This window comes from Mesoplodon bidens, assembly GCF_964165515.1.
Source record: "Mesoplodon bidens genome assembly, chromosome: 8".
NCBI lineage: Eukaryota > Metazoa > Chordata > Mammalia > Artiodactyla > Ziphiidae > Mesoplodon > Mesoplodon bidens.
In genome coordinates, this window is record NC_138165.1 from 83,516,564 (window position 1) to 83,534,460 (window position 17,897).

A 17,897-nucleotide genomic window follows, 5' to 3' on the forward strand; every position below is an offset into this window, starting at 1 on the left:
GGAGACAGCTTTCTGGGAGCTTTGCTCTAAAGTGAAGAAAAATAGAATCATAACTAGAGATGAGGAATCCAGAGAGGGTTTTTTGTTTTGTTTTTTCTGAGATGTGAAACATAACAGCATGTTTGTCTGTAAGTGGAAATGATCCAGGAGAAACAATACGGAAGAGAAGGGAAAATTACCTGTGCAGGGTTTTGGGTAGATGAATAGGTATGGGATCCAAGCACCAGTGGAAAGCAAAGCCTTTGCTAGAGGCACAGGCTCATCCTCCACGGTACCAAGACAAAAGGAGGAAATGGGAACAGATGCATCTACCAATAAGTAGATAATATTGTAGGAGCGTGTAGGGCTGGTCTCTGATTGATTTAATTTTCTTAGTGAAACAGGAGGCAAAGGATATCTGCTCAAGGTGAGGATGAGGTGTGAGGTGAGGTTGGAGGAAAGAGGAGAAAGTGTGAACCTATCATCTAGGAGAGGGAGAAGAGTAAAGGGATTACGGTACTTGTTTGCTAAGCAGCATTAAAGGTAGGCACACCTGAGTTCAGTGACCATAACATCATGTTTGAGGCCTCCGATTTATAATTCCTTTTTTTTTTTTTTTTGCGGTACGCGGGCCTCCCACTGCCGTGGCCCCTCCCATTGCGGAGCACAGGCTCCGGACGCGCAGGCTCAGCGGCCATGGCTCACGGGCCCAGCCACTCTGCGGCATGTGGGATCTTCCAGGACCGGGGCACGAACCCGTGTCCCCTGCATCGGCAGGCAGACTCCCAACCACTGCGCCACCAGTGAAGCCCCTGTATTTCCTTTTTAAAGAATAACTAGGAATCAGTCAATGGAAATATTGACTTCACTACTAAAATCACAGAGCCCTAGACTTTTTGAATGGGAGGCTACTTTAAATACTGTCATTCAACTTCTTTCTTTCATAGAGAAAAACATAGGAGACCAGGGAAGTTAAGATGTTTACTAAACGAGGTCCTTAAACAAGTTAGTGGCAGAACTCAGATCCTTATGGAGGGGAAGAGAATAAATAATTGCGTGGTGTGTCCCCCAAATACAGACTACACATTAATAGCTGAAACGTATATAACACTTTCTTGCTAGAGATGTACAATAATGGCACGGGCTACCTGAGAGGGAGTGAAGGTTAAAAGACATCTTTTAAGTATTGTGAAGGATGGTTCATGCATTACAGAGTTCGTCTAAATTACCCTCCCAATTCCAATGTGCTACCCTTCAGATGAAGTGTTCAAGGGTACTGTGCATGAGAAGCATACCAGGGGCAGCGTTAGGACTACTAGGGTAACTAAGGCCCGCAGCTCACTTAACAAGCCTCCTCCCCTAACGTCTTCAATTACAACTTTTGAAATGGCAGAACTGACTGAAGTTCCTGATTTCCCCTGCCTGTGCTATGGTACCTGTGCTTATCCAGCAGGAACTGTCTATAAAACAAGTAGCCAGAGGAAGAGGTAGGAGACCTAAGATGCTTGAATATTAACAGGACAGGTAATTAGTCCTTGAATAATTGATGCACTTAGGCTCCAAGGCTATTATTCTGACAAACATTCCTAATGGTGCTAAAACTAATCCAAAGATTTCCCAGTGCCAAACAATGAATGGACCACAAGTTTGCTCCAGAGGAAGTGTACAGAAATGATGATTATGTTGCTATTCTAATAAATAGGAATTGCCACAGGAGAGAAGTTGCCTTTAAACAAAATCTGGGGAAGTTTCCTTCAATCTAGTTTGTTCCCTAGCATGTTTGTAGTTTTTAAAATTTTCCACAGCATATTGGAAAAGAATTGGGGGAATGATAAAGACAGTTATAACATGTCCACTGATAATTGCCGCGTGTCAAGCGGGGCTGGCAGATTCGGCCAGAGCCCTGTTAGATTCAGTTTATTATTTATAGCAAAAGAGCAAGGAGCAAAGGTGCCAGCTCCTGTGTCCTCTGTCCCACAGAGGGGGCCAGGTGACTACAACATGGGCGATAGGAAGCTCTATTGCAGAGGAGCCATCACCAAGCCCAGCTAAAGAGTTTAAAGCCTGCAGTTGTGCGCTCACAGTAAGGACAAGGCCTCAAACCTCATCAGAGGCTGGGAAGCAGTGAGGCACTGTCTCATGTTGGCTTCCCAGGGAGACTGGGAGGCAAGTGGGAAATGCCTGATAGCATCTTCTCACAAGCCTCTCATGTTCTGAGACAATCACAGGGCCTGCGTGGAGACATGCACAGATCGCCACGGTGCCAGGGCAGAGCCGTCCCCTATACCATGGTGGGCTTAGAGTCTCTTGGGAAGGCTGGTGCAAGAGAGGGAGGAATGACATGCAGAAATCAGTAAAAATAGTCAAAAGAGCTCTGATTAGGAAGCTGAGTCACTGACTAGTCAGCAAGAGAAAGAGGACCTACAGGCAGCATTGGCTCATTGAGGGGGGACCCACTAGGGGCAAGGAGCTGACACACAGCCCATTGGACACAACATAACGGGAGAGTCCCACTTCACATCAACAAAATCAAAAGCTATTCAGAACAAAGAATTTTTAAAGGCTAAAGAACTGTTCTGAGAAACATATTATGTTATGTTATATGAATATGCATTTGAAGAGTTTCTGTCATAGACGGTGCTCCCTAATTATTGTGCTCAACAGATTTTGCTAGACTCTGGATCTTCCTAATCCTTCAGACCCTACACAGCTACAACCTGGTGGAATAAGCAGGGAAAAAGTATAATTTAAAAAGAGAGAGAGGGCTTCCCTGGTGGCGCAGTGGTTGGGAGTCCACCCGCCGATGCAGGGGACACGGGTTCGTGCCCCGGTCTGGGAAGATCCCACATGCCGCGGAGCACCTGGGCCCGTGAGCCATGGCCGCTGAGCCTGCGTGTCCGGAGCCTGTGCTCCGCAACGGGAGAGGCCACAATAGTGAGAGGCCCGCGTACCTCAAAAAAAAAAAAAAAAAAAAGAGAGCGAGAGATCCAAAACAGTTGTTTGCTTAGCACTCTATACTTCAGAGTAAAGACACTATTTTCAAAACTAAAATGACAGTTGTTAGAATTTTAGTTTTGGGAGGAATCTTTGAGATGATATAATCCGAAGATTTCCAAACATTTAAAACTTTTAGCTCCAGAAGTCACTTTTCAAACAAAAGCCCATGAAAAGGGAAGCGGGCCAGTCCATCTCACTCCACCGTCTTCTAATCCCACCCACTGCTCTGAGGGACCTTGAGGACACTCCCAGAGCAAAGTTGAGAAACCACTAATTTAGCTGAATTCTCCTGGTTTACAGCTAAGAAAACTAAGGTCCAGAAGGGTGAGGTTATTTTTCCGATGTTAAACTTCTAGTTTAGAGAAACAGCTTGCACATCTGAGCATTTCTTCACATACAGTGCTGTTTCTAGTCAACTACTCATTTCTAAATTGCTACATAGTTTGATTTACTAATACAAAATTGCACTAGTAAGGATGTGTTCCAAAGCAAAACTGACTTTTAGAATTCTATTGTTCTGAGACTGAAATTATGCTTTTAAAAATCACTTTTGGGAGGGCTTCCCTGGTGGCGCAGTGGTTGAGAGTCTGCCTGCCGATGCAGGGGACATGGGTTCGTGCCCCGGTCCGGGAAGATCCCACATGCCGCGGGGCGGCTGGGCCCGTGAGCCATGGCCGCTGAACCTGTGAGTCCGGAGCCTGTGCTCCGCAACGGGAGAAGCCACAGAGGTGAGAGACCCGCGTACCACACACACAAAAAGAACACTTTTGGGGCTTCCCTGTTGGCGCAGTGGTTAAGAATCTGCCTGCCAATGCAGGGGACACGGGTTCGAGCCCTGGTCTGGGAAGATCCCACATGCCGCGGAGCAACTAAGCCCGTGCACCACAACTACCTGAGCCTGCGCTCTAGAGTCCGCGAGCCACAACTACTGAGCCCACGTGCCATAACTACTGAAACCCGCGCGCCTAGAGCCCATGCTCCACAAGAGAAGACACCGCAATGAGAAGTCCGCGCACTGCAACGAAGAGTAGCCCCCGCCCGCCGCAACTAGAGAAAGCCTGCGCACAGCAACAAAGACCCAGTGCAGCCAAAAATAAATTAAATAAATAAATTTTAAATCTCTACACGAGGAATGTGTGATTAGAAGATTACTAATTTTTCTTTGTGAATTTTTTCCTAGCCTCTATTTGTACCACAAAATCCCTCAGCACAGGAAATGTAAAGTTCCAATCCACATATTAAAAAAAAAAAAATTCAATTCCAAGGAAATACAAGGCACTTGGCAATGCCTTAAGCAGCGGTCCCCAACCTTTTTGGCACCAGGGACCTGTACCCGTCTGTGGCCCAGGGGTTGGGGACCCTTGCCTTAAAGGAAGAGTGTTTCTTCCATTTTTTTCTTTGTTCTTATGAACAAACAAAATTCATGAAAATGAATAGAGAAAGGGCTCCTGATTAAATGAAATAGAAATTGGCTTGTAAGACCTCCATTATAGCATATAACAATTTCCAATGCAACTTCTAGTTGGATTTCAAGGTTGGATACCACATTAAAGTCATCTTGAGTAGCATTTAATTGATCCATGGTTATTACACAAATATTAATCATTGTTAGTCTAACCATTGTTAGTCTAACCATAAAGTACCATGAATATAGCCCCCTGGGGCTCTTGACAAAATATAAGGTATATAAAAATATATATATATACTCTATTTAAATAACAAAGGGGAAAAATACCTACCCTGGATTAGCAGCTTCCATCAATATCCAAGCAAAAGAAATTAAACCAAAAGCAAGGCTACTTCACAGCAAGATTTTATTAATACATCCAAAAGAAAGAAAGAAAAATCATTTTGTCACACTATATACAGATAATACATACAGTGTTTTATACACATATTACATCAGTTTTTACACAAGAAAAATATACATAAAAATGTAAACTTTTGTATACAAAAACCCTTAAACAAATTAAACAAGGACCAGATAACAAAAGGAGACCAATCCATTATTATTTCATCAATTTTTTAAAATGGTAATACAGTACATTCATTGAGATATATATGGAAAACGTGAGCCATCTCTTCTTGTTTAAAGGGAAATTACAAACCGAAAGCCCATCATCTCCCAAAATGTGGTCTCCCCCAGCAACAGCACACCCAATGCTATAGATATGCCTTTGCTCAGAACTGGGGCCTCTTCCCAAAATCTGCCAGTCTCCTCATCTAGCTCCTATAGTCTGTGCAGAAACAAGTGGCTCCTAGCTTTTGTGCATATAACTAAGCTTCCAGCCACTATTTACACAAATACAGAGAAGATTCTCAGTTTGTAAGTTCCCTTTAAGCAGCTTTTTTTTTTTGTATATATTTTTAATGTATGGCCTTAAAACATACTTGTGTGCCAAGGTGAAGGAGAACACTGAAAAAGAAGGGCTTTGAGAACGGCTAGTCCTTGCTACCGTGCAGTTACTTTGTTAGAAGAGATTTCAAAACTGTGCAACCTGTCATTTTACTGGTTTCCAATAAGCTACCTCACCTTTGATTTCCCACTGCAACTTGGTTTCAATCTGTACTTCAGTACTCTGGTTAGTACCATACAATTGCCAAGAGGCTTGTTAAAGGCTGCTTCTGATATCAAGTTTCAGCTAAGCTACTCTGTGAAATCCCTCAAACCCCAACCTCTACTTGAGTCTTCAGGGGTACTCTTACTCCACCTGTTTTTTGTTAACATGTTAAGATTTAGGATTGTCCATCTACAAACTCCTCTCTCTGTAAGGTCTTGAAATGGAGTCTGCTGCCAACTCCTCACAAAATAAAATATGTAACAGTTTTCTCTTAATATTCTTTCGTTCAGTGTATCAAATTGATATACTAATGAAAAATACCTGAAGCTGTGGGGAGTAGGAATTAAATCTAGGTCTAAGTGCATGCAGACTTGGAGTTCTTTAAAAAAAAAAAAAAAAAAGTCTGGGAAGACCTCTAACTAAATAAATGCAAAACCTACTTAAGACAACTGCATGAGAGAGCTGCCTTCTCTCAAAGCTGAATTTTGAACAAGGCTGAATAACTATTAGGTGATATATTTCCCTGCAGCTAGAGAGTAGTTAACTTCCCCCAGGCAAAATGATGTTAATGATCATTATTTATTAATGAAAGGAAGAGGCAAATTGGTGAATTAAGTTGATCTAGGAGATGGTGGATGACATACAGTAATGGAAATGTTAGGATTGCTTTATAACTGAAATAAACAGGCTAGTTTGTGGTACATCTCCATTTCAGAGAGAGGAAAATGCATAAGGTTCCCCAGGTGAATCTCCAGCTCTCTTCCTCTCACGTGACAGATGGCATTTTTAAAATGACAGTCTCCCTTTCAGTTAAAAAAAAATAAAAATAACAATAAAAGGAAAAGGAAGATAAATAAATAATGTGTGGACGTCTTTAGATGAGACTTTTAAATGTTCTTTAAATAACTTTTGATAATGTATTTTAAATCATTACATACAACTGCCATTGCAGTGACAATATTCCAGTAGGGGCAGCATTTTGCTAAATGTAAAAGATTGCCATTTAAAACTCATACATATACATATGTATATACAGTATATCAACACTATTTATATACATATATATCTAGAGAGCAACATTTCATTGCCTTTGAACATCTATATATCCACTCCCACAATATATACTAGAGACATACTGTGTGAGTATATATGAAAGTATATGTACACATGCTCCAACATGTATATATACACTTTTGTCTGTGTGTGCATAAAAGCTTTAAAGGCACAATATATAGGGATGCAAGTTTTCTAGAGAGCTGCAGCAAAGTTAAAACAGAATGTCATCAATGTGAGAAAAGTCAAAAGGAAATATAGCAGAGCTCATTACACAAGAATTCATTAAAGCAGTTTCACCATGAATAAAATGAATTATAGAATTTAAGAGGCTTAGGTTATAGAATTCAAGAGGCTTTCCATTAAAATGAAAATGGTAAATTTATGATTAAACACAAAGTAAACCAAACTTTTGAAAGGACAAATTAATGACAATAAATGACAAAATAAACCTAACACTAATGTCAATCATAAAATCATAATTATGTTCTTTTCCAATTTAAGTAAAACGTCCCAAAATTATCTACGTAAAACTTTCAAAGTAGTCTTGTTTGAATGTTGGTTTTGGGGTTTATTGGTTGTTTCTTTTGAGCCAAAGATGATGCCCAATTCTCAAAATTACTATAAAAAGTTATTATATACAAAATTTGTATCTTCTGGGAAATTTCAGAGACAAAGATATTTAAAAGAAACGAGTGAAATATTAATGAAATATGGCTAAGCCAAATGATTCTGGCTAGAAAGGACATTAATAAAGGGAAAAAAACACAACGAAGTGTGATTTTTAAATGGTGAGAGATTGACTTAGAAGGTAATGAGGATGAAGAATAGTGAGGCTGGCAAGTAAGTACTGTCCTAAGAGGAACTCATAAACAAGACTATAATCCTAAGGACTTCCATCTTTGTATGCTCTGACCATTACCCTAGACTGTCACCTCTTCTTGCTTATAGAGTAATCCAGAATTTTCCATAGACGTATAATCTTGCTTAACCAAGGCTGTTTATCTATTATACACACACTTTTTTTAGGGAAATATATGTATATATATATTTATCTATACACACACATATACATACGTGTATATATAGATTTATACAAATGTATAAATAAACATAATACTTCTCAATCTTTCCACCGACAAGGCAAGTTCACATTCAGCAAAGTGCCACCACGTCCCATATACACATCTCTGTACAGATATACACAAAAGGGTCTATTTTCACCCTTCAATCAGGGGGAATTTATTCTAGCAAATCCCATAGTAACTGAAGGGAGAAATGGCACCAATACAACCTCCCTTCTTTCATTTGCATGCATATGTACAAGAAATATGCAGATTTTAAAAACCTATAAAGCAAGAGTGAATGAAACTGGGAGATGCTGCAAAAAATACAACTGTAAAAAGAACAACATACAAAGCTTTCCCAGGTCTTCAGTTATCTAAGATGAATGAGGCTTCAAAGGTAACTACAAATTCAGATGGATTATTAGAAGTTGTTTTGACATGTTTCAAAGTATATGATTTTTTAATATTAAAAATAAATGTGATTGGAGCATTTAATAACAACTCTAGCTTTGACTATTTTAGACCACCAGATACTTCAGTAATGAATGTATAGCAAAAAGACAAAACTCAAAATATAGGAATGTATTTTTTTTTAAATTCCAGATAAATCAGGTAAAAAGTCAAGGGTAGCATAACTTTTCATATAGCCAAAATATGGGGGCTGGGGGGGCATGCTAACTTCATAAATAACAACACAACTGAGTAACTTTTTTTTTTTTAATTTTGGAAATAACTGAAATCAACCCAGCTTTTTGAAATGTGCATGGTGAAATGATCCCACCAACTCTTTAAACAAAGCAGCCCCTTAAAAAATGGCATTCTTGGGCTTCCCTGGTGGCGCAGTGGTTGAGAGTCCACCTGCCGATGCAGGGGACACGGGTTCGTGCCCCGGTCCGGGAAGATCCCACATGCCGCAGAGTGGCTGGGCCCGTGAGCCACAACTACTGAGCCTGCGCGTCCAGAGCCTGTGCTCCGCAACGGGAGAGGCCGCAGCAGTGAGAGGCCCGCGTACCGCAAAAAAAAAAAAAAAAAAAAAAAGGCATTCTTTATAAAAGGCCTATACTTTTCTTAATTTCACCAAGAAAAGGTGATCAATAATATCTTATAACTCAGAAGATGAAGAAATCTATTATTAACATAAAAAAGGTTCAGCTGATCTCTGGTCCCATCACCCCAATAGATAAACACAGCTCATGTCCAGGTCTGTTTCTCTCTTATTTTTACTCTCAAAAGTGAGAGGCTGGTCTTTAGAACCTGCTGTTTCTTGAGTCATTTTAAAAACATAGCATAAGTTAATCAAAAGGTTAAAATAAAATGCACATGATATCAGAGCTAGCCTTTTAACATAACATAATCAAGAATTTGGTGTATTTATACAACAGAGACGATGAGAAAGTAACTCCAATACCCTCAACTAAATAAACCATATTTCTACCATACATTGTTACCTTTTTCTCTTTTTACCTAAGCACACATTCATCTCTCTCACACACGTGCCCCCAATGTATATTTTTGCATGTGTGTAAAAGCACAGACATGTACATGCACACAAGTACTTTAATTCTATTTTTAAGTCACAGTGGGAATTCCTTAGTGAGGAGGGATAAAAAGTTCCTGAATAAGACACTGAGAACATCTAGATTTATTATTTTCTCTATTTTACTTCCCAACTTAACTGTAATTAAAGAATAAATCCATAGGAAATAAAAGAGGTTTTAAAAACTTAGTTTACAAATTCCAGCTACAGTAGTTGGGAGCTTTACTTGATCTATGTATTTCTATTTACCCTGTAACTAAGCTTCTAGCCATCGTAAGTGTAAACCACAGATCATTTACTAAAGAGACATCATTCTCAACAGTTCTATGAGCAGAAATAAATGGTCTAAAGGTGTTCTATGTTTTGAGGCCCCAGGATATCCTTTTATTTTATATATCTGCAAGGTAGCAAAGGATAGCTATACACCTTGACACGGCAGAGATCCAGTGTAAAAAGGTGCTTCACTAGTTTGTTTTGTAAAAAAAAAAAAAAAAAAAAGCTCATATATAATTTTTTAGCTATTAAACACATAGGCAACATAATTCATTACACTCAATACAGCTTTAGTATAAAACTTATAATTTATGAGGTGATGTTAATAGTATAAATTAATATACCCTTTCTCTTAAAATCTACAATAAGTATTCTGAAAGCTCATTGGGGAAGGAAATTTTTAAATAAAAGTTTTAAAGCTGTGCGTGGTGGGAAAGGATTCTGTATGCTGAGGCTGAGATGAGAGCCTGAAGGAGAAGGAAAAGCGTCCCATGCAAGACACCGTGGGCTACGAACCAAATGTTTTCTCTTTCTTGCGCTCTCTTCAATGATGAGTCACCTTTAGCTTCTTTTAAAACTATTTTCTTATTTTAAAAACTGCCCTAATTTCCACAAGGAATCCCTGAGACATACTCAACTCTATACAGTGAAAAGAACTATCACTGTTGAGAGGAACTGATTCAACCCTTCAGAGCAGATGAAGACACCGTCACAAGCACCAAACCTCCCATCCCTTCCACACTCCTCGGCTTGAGCCAACTGTACCTCAACAACGCAGGGTGGAGTCACTTCAGGGCAAATCAGTCTATTCCCCAAGTAAAAGCAAGGGTGGCATTTAGCTGCATTAGAGCCTTCTGCACGGCATGTTGAAAATTTTTCCAAGGGTAACTTTGGGTGCATATAGAGCTTACTTCAGTGGTCCCCAGCTTAAAAAAACAAACAGAAACAAAAACCAAGTGAAAGAAGAGGATTCTATTACTCTTAGGCCAGGAGCAGTACAGATCGTGTGCGTGTGTGTGTGTGTGGGCGTGTGCGTGTGCGTGTGTGTGTCTGTGTATACTTCGGTGCCGGGGGTGGGCTGGGCAATCAGGCAGAAGGGGAAACAGAAGGAAAGCTGTGCTGCCCTCCATTGCTAAGAGTTAGACAGGTTTTCTCTAATAAGACTGTTTTTGGACTGAACTTCAGATCACCAAAACCCTGCCACTCAAAAGTAGCCAAACATCCCCAAGATTTGGGAACCTGGGGTAAAAAAAAGTCATTCCAAGTTTGCTCTCTCTTTTTCTCTCCGAAATGCCATGTTTCTTTTTATTTGCTCTGTATCACAGTGCAGAGAGGAAAGCTAACAAAAAATCAGAGCTGGAGTGAAAAGAGAATTTTTCCCATTTAGAAATAAGGTTAAGTTTGACCCACAATTTTCGCATTAATGACACCGGTCATTAGGAGAGACATAATTATTCATTTACGTTTTATGTTTTCTTTCCTAACTCACTGGTTAGGAAAGAAGAAAATGCTGAACGGAGATCCAACTATGCCCTTCACTGATACCTCATTACACATCTTTTGACAGGTGGCATTTAAAAAATGCTGCTTTAATCTACTGAACATGGATTTTGGGTCACTCCAGAATATGATATTGGAAAGCTTTATAAAGTTCAGAATATTAAGAAGTCATTACATTGTTTTACTTTTCTATAGAATGCCCATGAAAAGTCAGTTGTTTTCAATGTATTGAGAGGAAAAAAAAAAATCTATGTTCTATCACATATATATTCCCACACCCCCACACCCCATCCTCAAGAAATATATTTCTTGTCAGGAAAAAATCCTTGGAGCGATGTAGGTGTCTGTGATGAAAGATCTGGTATGACTACATTTTCTTCCAGGGAATCCTTTAAATTGCCTCATTAAACTGCGGAGTTCTGTTGACCATTTAAAAGACCACTGTATTATTCTATATATACCAGATTAAAAACAGAATTTAATAGAATGTTAAAAGAAGGCTAAAAAGAAAAAGGATGAAGAAACTGGAAATGAGAAACCTAAACAAAATTTAAAGGAATTTCTAACCCTATAAAACTTGAACTGGTTCGCTTGGTGGTGTTAACATCCTCGTCTTCTTGAAATACCATCCACAGCAATCTTTTGAACTAACGGGAAGAAAAGGCAACGTGCCCCACACAAGCACTGCCGATGAAGCTACCACCCATCACCACCACTCCCACCATGCAGGCGCACAGGAAGGACTGCAGGCAGGTATCAGTGAATTCACAGGATGGGCGTGACCTACATAGGCTCAAATTCTAGTGCCCAATGATAAAAGCCCAATGGTAAAGGTCAATAGAAATATAAATTTCTTCATGTAAGAAGCAAATTGTACAGCTAGGGCATCTGCATGTATCACGGACACTGTTTCCTTCCAAATCAAAGAACTGTCTTTGCCTCTGTGGATTATGGTCACTGACTGAGAACGAGCTCTGATAAGGAAAAGCTTTAGTGTTAGTCACAGAAAGTCATGATTCTTAACTTGCGGTTGAGAGGTTGGGCTTATTTAAGAAATAAATCTTATAAATAACTATTTGGCAAAGATAAAGTATTAGCTTTCGTTAGCCTTAAACCGCTCAAGACAATAACTACAATTTTAAGGAAAAGAAAAAAAATTTTTTCCAACTTTATCTCCATACCTACTATTTGCTTCTCATTAAATTATACTCTTTTCATGGAAGGACACTAGACACGCCATACTGCCCGCCAACATGAAATTGCTCAGGAAGTCATTTATGAAGCAGTTCTATCTCACATGGTAGGTTACTAGAGAAAATAATCCTTTGCTATATAAGCTATGCGACGATAATTAGAAAATTTTTCCATTGCATAGTCTGTCACTTGGTGGGTTAAATGTAATTGCTATTTACTATTGCGAATTGTTAACTACATAACCTACCCAGATGTGCAAATTGCTAAGCCATTTGTACAGAAGAAAAACAATGTCTTAAGTACTTTAATTAAAATAATACTAACAATTACGCAGAGGGTGTAAAGGAGAAAAACACATCTTTCCTTCGGATGCTACAGATCACAGCCAGTGAATAGTATACATTAGAATGGAATTCAGATTCTCAGAGCACAGAATGTATCCATTAACTGCAGCAACTCTGTAAATTAAATCACATTAACACAATCTAACTGGCCTGTATAAATGGTCCCAAAGTACTGCAGAAATAGAGTGAACCTTCTTTGCCACTATTCCTCATGAGTTTAACACTAGAATGAAAGCTAGTGTCCACCTAATTAGATAGAACCTTATATAAAATTTGTTTTTGATTCCAGTATTGCCTTATTATAGAATAAGTGCTATTTTAAAAGACACTGATTTTCATATTTCTGGAGTAAAAGACACTTCATTCCTTTCTTTACATATGAATAGCGAACCTACTACTAATAGACTAGAATTGCTCCATTAGCTAAAAGAACAACATAACGGATATCTCTGGGTTCACAGATGTTCTTCTCTCTTCCAAAAAGGGACTCACAAGAAACAGCTAGAGCAAACAAATCGCAAGCTCGGATATTTGTTTTGAAGTAGACGAAACGAGAAGAAAAATTTGTTTTTTTGCTAACTCCTCAAACCTACACTGGTACTTTCTACGGGTGCCCTTTCTTCAGCTATCATCGTGGGCATCTACACAAAAATGAATTTACTCAAAGTTTTTGGTGTGAAGCTGTAACTGGCAACATTCCTGATCATTTCATGCCTCCTTAGCAGAAAGCAGAAAAGGGCTTAAAAATGCACAGAAAACAGAAAATTGCGAACAATAAAATGTGCAACTTACTGCAAACTCAGTTTTGATAACTGAAGAATTTTAAGCAGCTACCACAAGGGACAAATAGACAGAAAAATTCAGATCAACGTCCCATGACTTGCCCTTCACTGTCAAAGAAAGGCTGATGAGAAAGTCAATGCGTATGTACCACTTTTACCTCAATAAAAAAGAAAGTCAATGGGCTGCTCTGCTACAACCTTTAATTAGTACACAATGGAGACGGAATCGAATCACTGGGAATGGACAGTTATCTCGCGATAATTATAATGGGATGTGAAGAGTTTAGCAAACTAAATGACACTTTTGAGCAGAGGTAACTACTCATAATCATTTCATTACAGTACATTAAAATTAAAAAGCTTACTAACATAGGTTCACAGGTGAAAAATATTCAAATTATCTCTTCTCACCCTTCAGAATAGAAATTTACGGTGCTACCAAATATAATTTTGCTTTGTGACATAATTTTATAATTTAGAAATTTCTCAATCTGCAAAAAAGGCAAAGCTATTAAAAAATAAATCTTCCAATCAATTATCATGATTAAAAAAAAAAAAACTAAATATATTACAAACATATTTTTGGCCCACAAAAAGAAACTTCAATAAATACAAAATAGGGCATATAATGATTTCATACAGTCATGTGACATTTCCCCTCCATAATCTCAGGCACGTTTTATCTGCATAATGCCTGCTGATTACCATCATTCCTTTAAAAAGCAGAGAAAGAAAAGCTTTCAAAAGAAGGGACTGGTTAGAATTAGCATGGCATAAAGAGAATACATATAGGAAGTAGGAAAATACATCCAAATCTTTACCTATTGAAAAGGAATTAAGATCAAATATTCCCTGACAAATGAATTATTATATCACATCATTAATAGATATGTTCTCTCTACTCATCTTAAAATATATATATGTAAATTAGACTAGACTCAGGTATAAATAGCCAATGGTATCTCAAGGGACAGTGAAACTTCTCAGCAAAAGCAGAGTACAGATGCCTTTAAAATCTAGTTCCACCCTTGGGCGAGGGGATCGGGGGTCGGGGAGAAGGCAGGTAAAAAGAAACCTCACATATTCATTTCATAGTCACCAACTTACTAAACTATCCAATATGATTTTTAACCCTAAAGTTCTGGTACTTAAAAAAAAAAATTTCCCCAAACTTAAACCTAAATACTTAAATTATTTTAAAAGTACCAAAGGGTGGGTAAAATTTATGTCTAATTTCCATATTCTGCTTTGAAAGAAACTTTAAAATGTGTATCCTTCAGATATTACACATCACTTCACAACTGGTACATTGATTCTACAAGTGTCTTCAACATTTTACAAATCTTACCAAAGAATCACTACTGTAAACATGAAAAATTCAAAAGCAAAAGATGGATCAAGGAGTTCACAGATCCCATCTTTCCAAACCTATCTGACCTATCCTGCTTTTCACATCAAAATATTTTAATTACATCTTGCGAATATATTCCATGGAAGAGGGATTTAGAAACAAATGCATGTCTAAAAAGGCAATATAACCAACCACCAGACCTCAGAATCGCAGCAACCCTGCAGTCCCTCCAGGCAAGCTTTTCACGACATCTGCAGGGCACTGACATGAATTCAGCTTTTTGTGTTCTGGGCTAACTTAGCAGAAAAGGGTTGTGCTATTCACGCCACCAGACCACCACCCTTCTCCATTCAGGAAAGTCAGTTAACTCAGTGGGAAAGAATGACCAACCTTATCAGGGTTGTGAGATGTGGGAAAGGAGAAGAGCCTTCTACTCATTAGGAAAGAAAAAAAATAATAATAACAATGGGACAGCTGCTTCCTGCCCTGCACAAAAACACACGCATGGGTGCACACATACACACAGGCAGTTAAAAGACTAATTTTTTTCTTTTTAATTAAACATGATCACAATTAGGAATGGAATCCTGGCCTCATGTGATGTTTAGCAGTTGGTGCTAAGTCAGAGCCTTGATCTGCCTCTACACACCACTTGCCGTCTCTTACACAGGAACTCAATGAATAGGCTCATTCCATTTAGAACCGCCTATGTAAAGACCTGGTATTAGAATGGAAAGCATTGATCTGAATACTAGGAAATAGTAAAGGGCACTGGTAATCTGAGGTATCTTTCACTTCTAGGACTTGCTGCTAAAAGTCGATTCTATCCAGTCACTGTGCTGAGCCACTAAGGAAACCATCGGGGGAGAGTGGACCTGCCAGGAGGGAATGAGCACCAGTGCGAAGGAGCACATGTGAACACTGAAGCGAGGTCCACCGTGGGGTAACTTGCTTAACTGGAAAAGGGAGTTCTCCTCTAGTCCCCATCTGTTATTTTTAAAATCTTCTTTAGGAAAAGGGGAGAGGGGTGATAAAGAGGAAAACAAGATAGAAAACACCAGGTTCCCCACCTGCCTGCAAGCACACAGATACGCTCAGTTAGGGGAGGTAAAGGGGGAAGATGCATTATTGGTACTTGTAGCTGTGGCACCTGTCACTGTGAAGCCTGTGGGAGGCGCTATTGAGCTGTGGCTGGGCTGCAGGTCCTTGGGGATGCCACTGTGAGAACTCAGCTGGTGGCCGAAGGCTGCGCTGAACTGAGGGAGTTGCTGCTTGGGAGAGGTGGAGGCCAGCAGCTCAGCAGAAGGCCCCATGCCACTGAAGCTGGTCTGCGGTAACCCCGGAAGCACGCTGGAGCTGCTGGGGGTCACGGTGGCGAAGGCAGGCTGTGTGGTCTCTGAGTTCGAAGTGGTGGGTGGCGTGGAGAGGGAAGTGGAAAGAAGATGTCCATCTGCGCCGAGAAGGTTGCTAAATGGAGAGGGATCTCCGAGGCTGACGGGGAGATTGCCCCAGTGAGTTCTGGGGTTGACGACTCCTCCAAGTGGCACCTCGAGCTGGGCTGGGAGCAAGTGCTGCGCCATGATGGGCATCTCTGCTGAAAAGGTAGCTGCCATATTATCACCAGAGTAGGATGTCGTGTGGGGAGAGGTGATATGGTCGCTGTAGGGAGACGGCACGTGCTCACTATCATAATGGCTTCCGTGGGGGGAGGAGTGTGAATGATCACTGCTGTATTGCTGTCGTGAGGTGATTAGGTCATCTGCCTTGCTCAGCAGCTGGGCAGGATGTGGCCTCTGGGAGGCATGGCTGCCGTCATGAAGTCCATGAAACTGTCCTGGGAAGGCTCTCTCCCCAAGTGCACTCTGGCTGATCAGAGTGGCAGAAGTAAGGCCAACGCTGGCTGGGGCAGAGAACTGCCCCTGGATCTGCCCTGCCAGGGGTGTAGGTGGGTTAGACAAGGTAGCAGAACGGAGCAGGTTCTCATCCAGCTCGAGACTAGAAAAATTGTCGTGTACTATACGCCCATTCAGCAGCTCCCCCAGGTCCGTGTTTACCTCTCGGCCCAAGGACTGAATTCCTGAAGCTCCAGTCCCTGTGGAGAACACCCCTATTCCTCTGTCTGACAACTCCTGGACGGGCACACCATCTGACTGGGTGAGCACCCCAATGGTACTCAGGCACTCAAGAGAAGTCACGGCCTGCAAGGCCCGCTCAAGCTCCTCGGCCTCTTCGGTGGTGGGGAGGAGGTCCCCGTTCTTGCCTGAGTAAACGAGAGCCATTAACAGTCAGCAGAGCTTTCACCGCCCCAGACCACAAAAATCACACAGCGGAACTATTTGTAACAATATTCTATTAAGGATCAGATGGAAAGGAAGAAGTGAAATATTCAGCTGCAGGACAGGTGTGAGGGGTCGAGCTGTCCCGGAACCTGAATCACATCTTCAGTTCGTTTACAGCACTATCAAAAACCATCTGAGCGAAGTGTTTGGTGCTTAGGAGTCTAAGCATTACCAATTTAAAACCCGTGGTGACTATCTGCTTTCACGTATGTTTTTACCCGAAGTTATATCAATGTCATTAAAACGGAAAACATATCGATCACTTCAGATCTGAGACAAAAGGTTGGGCGGGAGGAGCCGCCTTTGTTCCTCGACTCTTGGGCTCTTCCAGCTGGAAGGGCGGCTGTGAAGCCTAGAACACAGAACTCACGTGCATGTCTCAGTGCAACACCAAGCACTCAGCTCACTTCACAGGTCACCTTTTGAAATGCTTCTGCGTTACTCTCTACCCTTCCCCTCTCATCCTTCTCCCATTTCTAAGTGATTTTCACAAAATGGAAGTCACGGGCCTCACTGATTTCATTTCCAATATAAAAAATCCATTGTTAGGAACTTGACTAATCACCCCCCAAATATCCAGTTTTTAAGGGTGAAAGAAACCTTCTAAGAGTATAAAAGATTTCCCCTGAAAGCACTAGAGAATTGGCGGTATTAAGTCAACTTTGTTCTGGGAAAGTGCACTTCAATTGAAGTACATGGTGGGGTATTAAAATGAGGACAAGTTCTGAAAGGTTTCAATAAACTCAAATATAAAATGTCTTTGTTCAAAAATAAACGAAGGTAGGTGCCTTCCCTGGCGGTCCAGTGGTCAGGGCTTAGGGCTTTCACTGCCGTGGGCCCACGTTCAATCCCTGGTCGGGGAACTAAGATCCCTGCGTGCTGCGCGGTGAGGCCAAAGATAATAAATAAGTAAAGGAACA

At 40.5% G+C, this 17,897-nt stretch overlaps 1 protein-coding gene across 2 annotated transcripts in view; it reads right to left on the reverse strand.

Moving 5' to 3' along the window:
* Window positions 1–4,795: 4,795 nt before the first annotated feature.
* INO80D (INO80 complex subunit D) overlaps window positions 4,796–17,897 on the reverse strand; it is a 75,190-nt gene continuing 62,088 nt past the window's right edge. For both annotated transcript variants that reach the window (XM_081243078.1, XM_081243077.1), the window contains exon 11: window positions 4,796–16,898. In XM_081243078.1, the coding sequence (XP_081099204.1) occupies window positions 15,733–16,898 (1,166 nt within the window). In that variant the 3' untranslated portion in view covers window positions 4,796–15,732. The remainder of the gene's footprint in view (window positions 16,899–17,897) is intronic.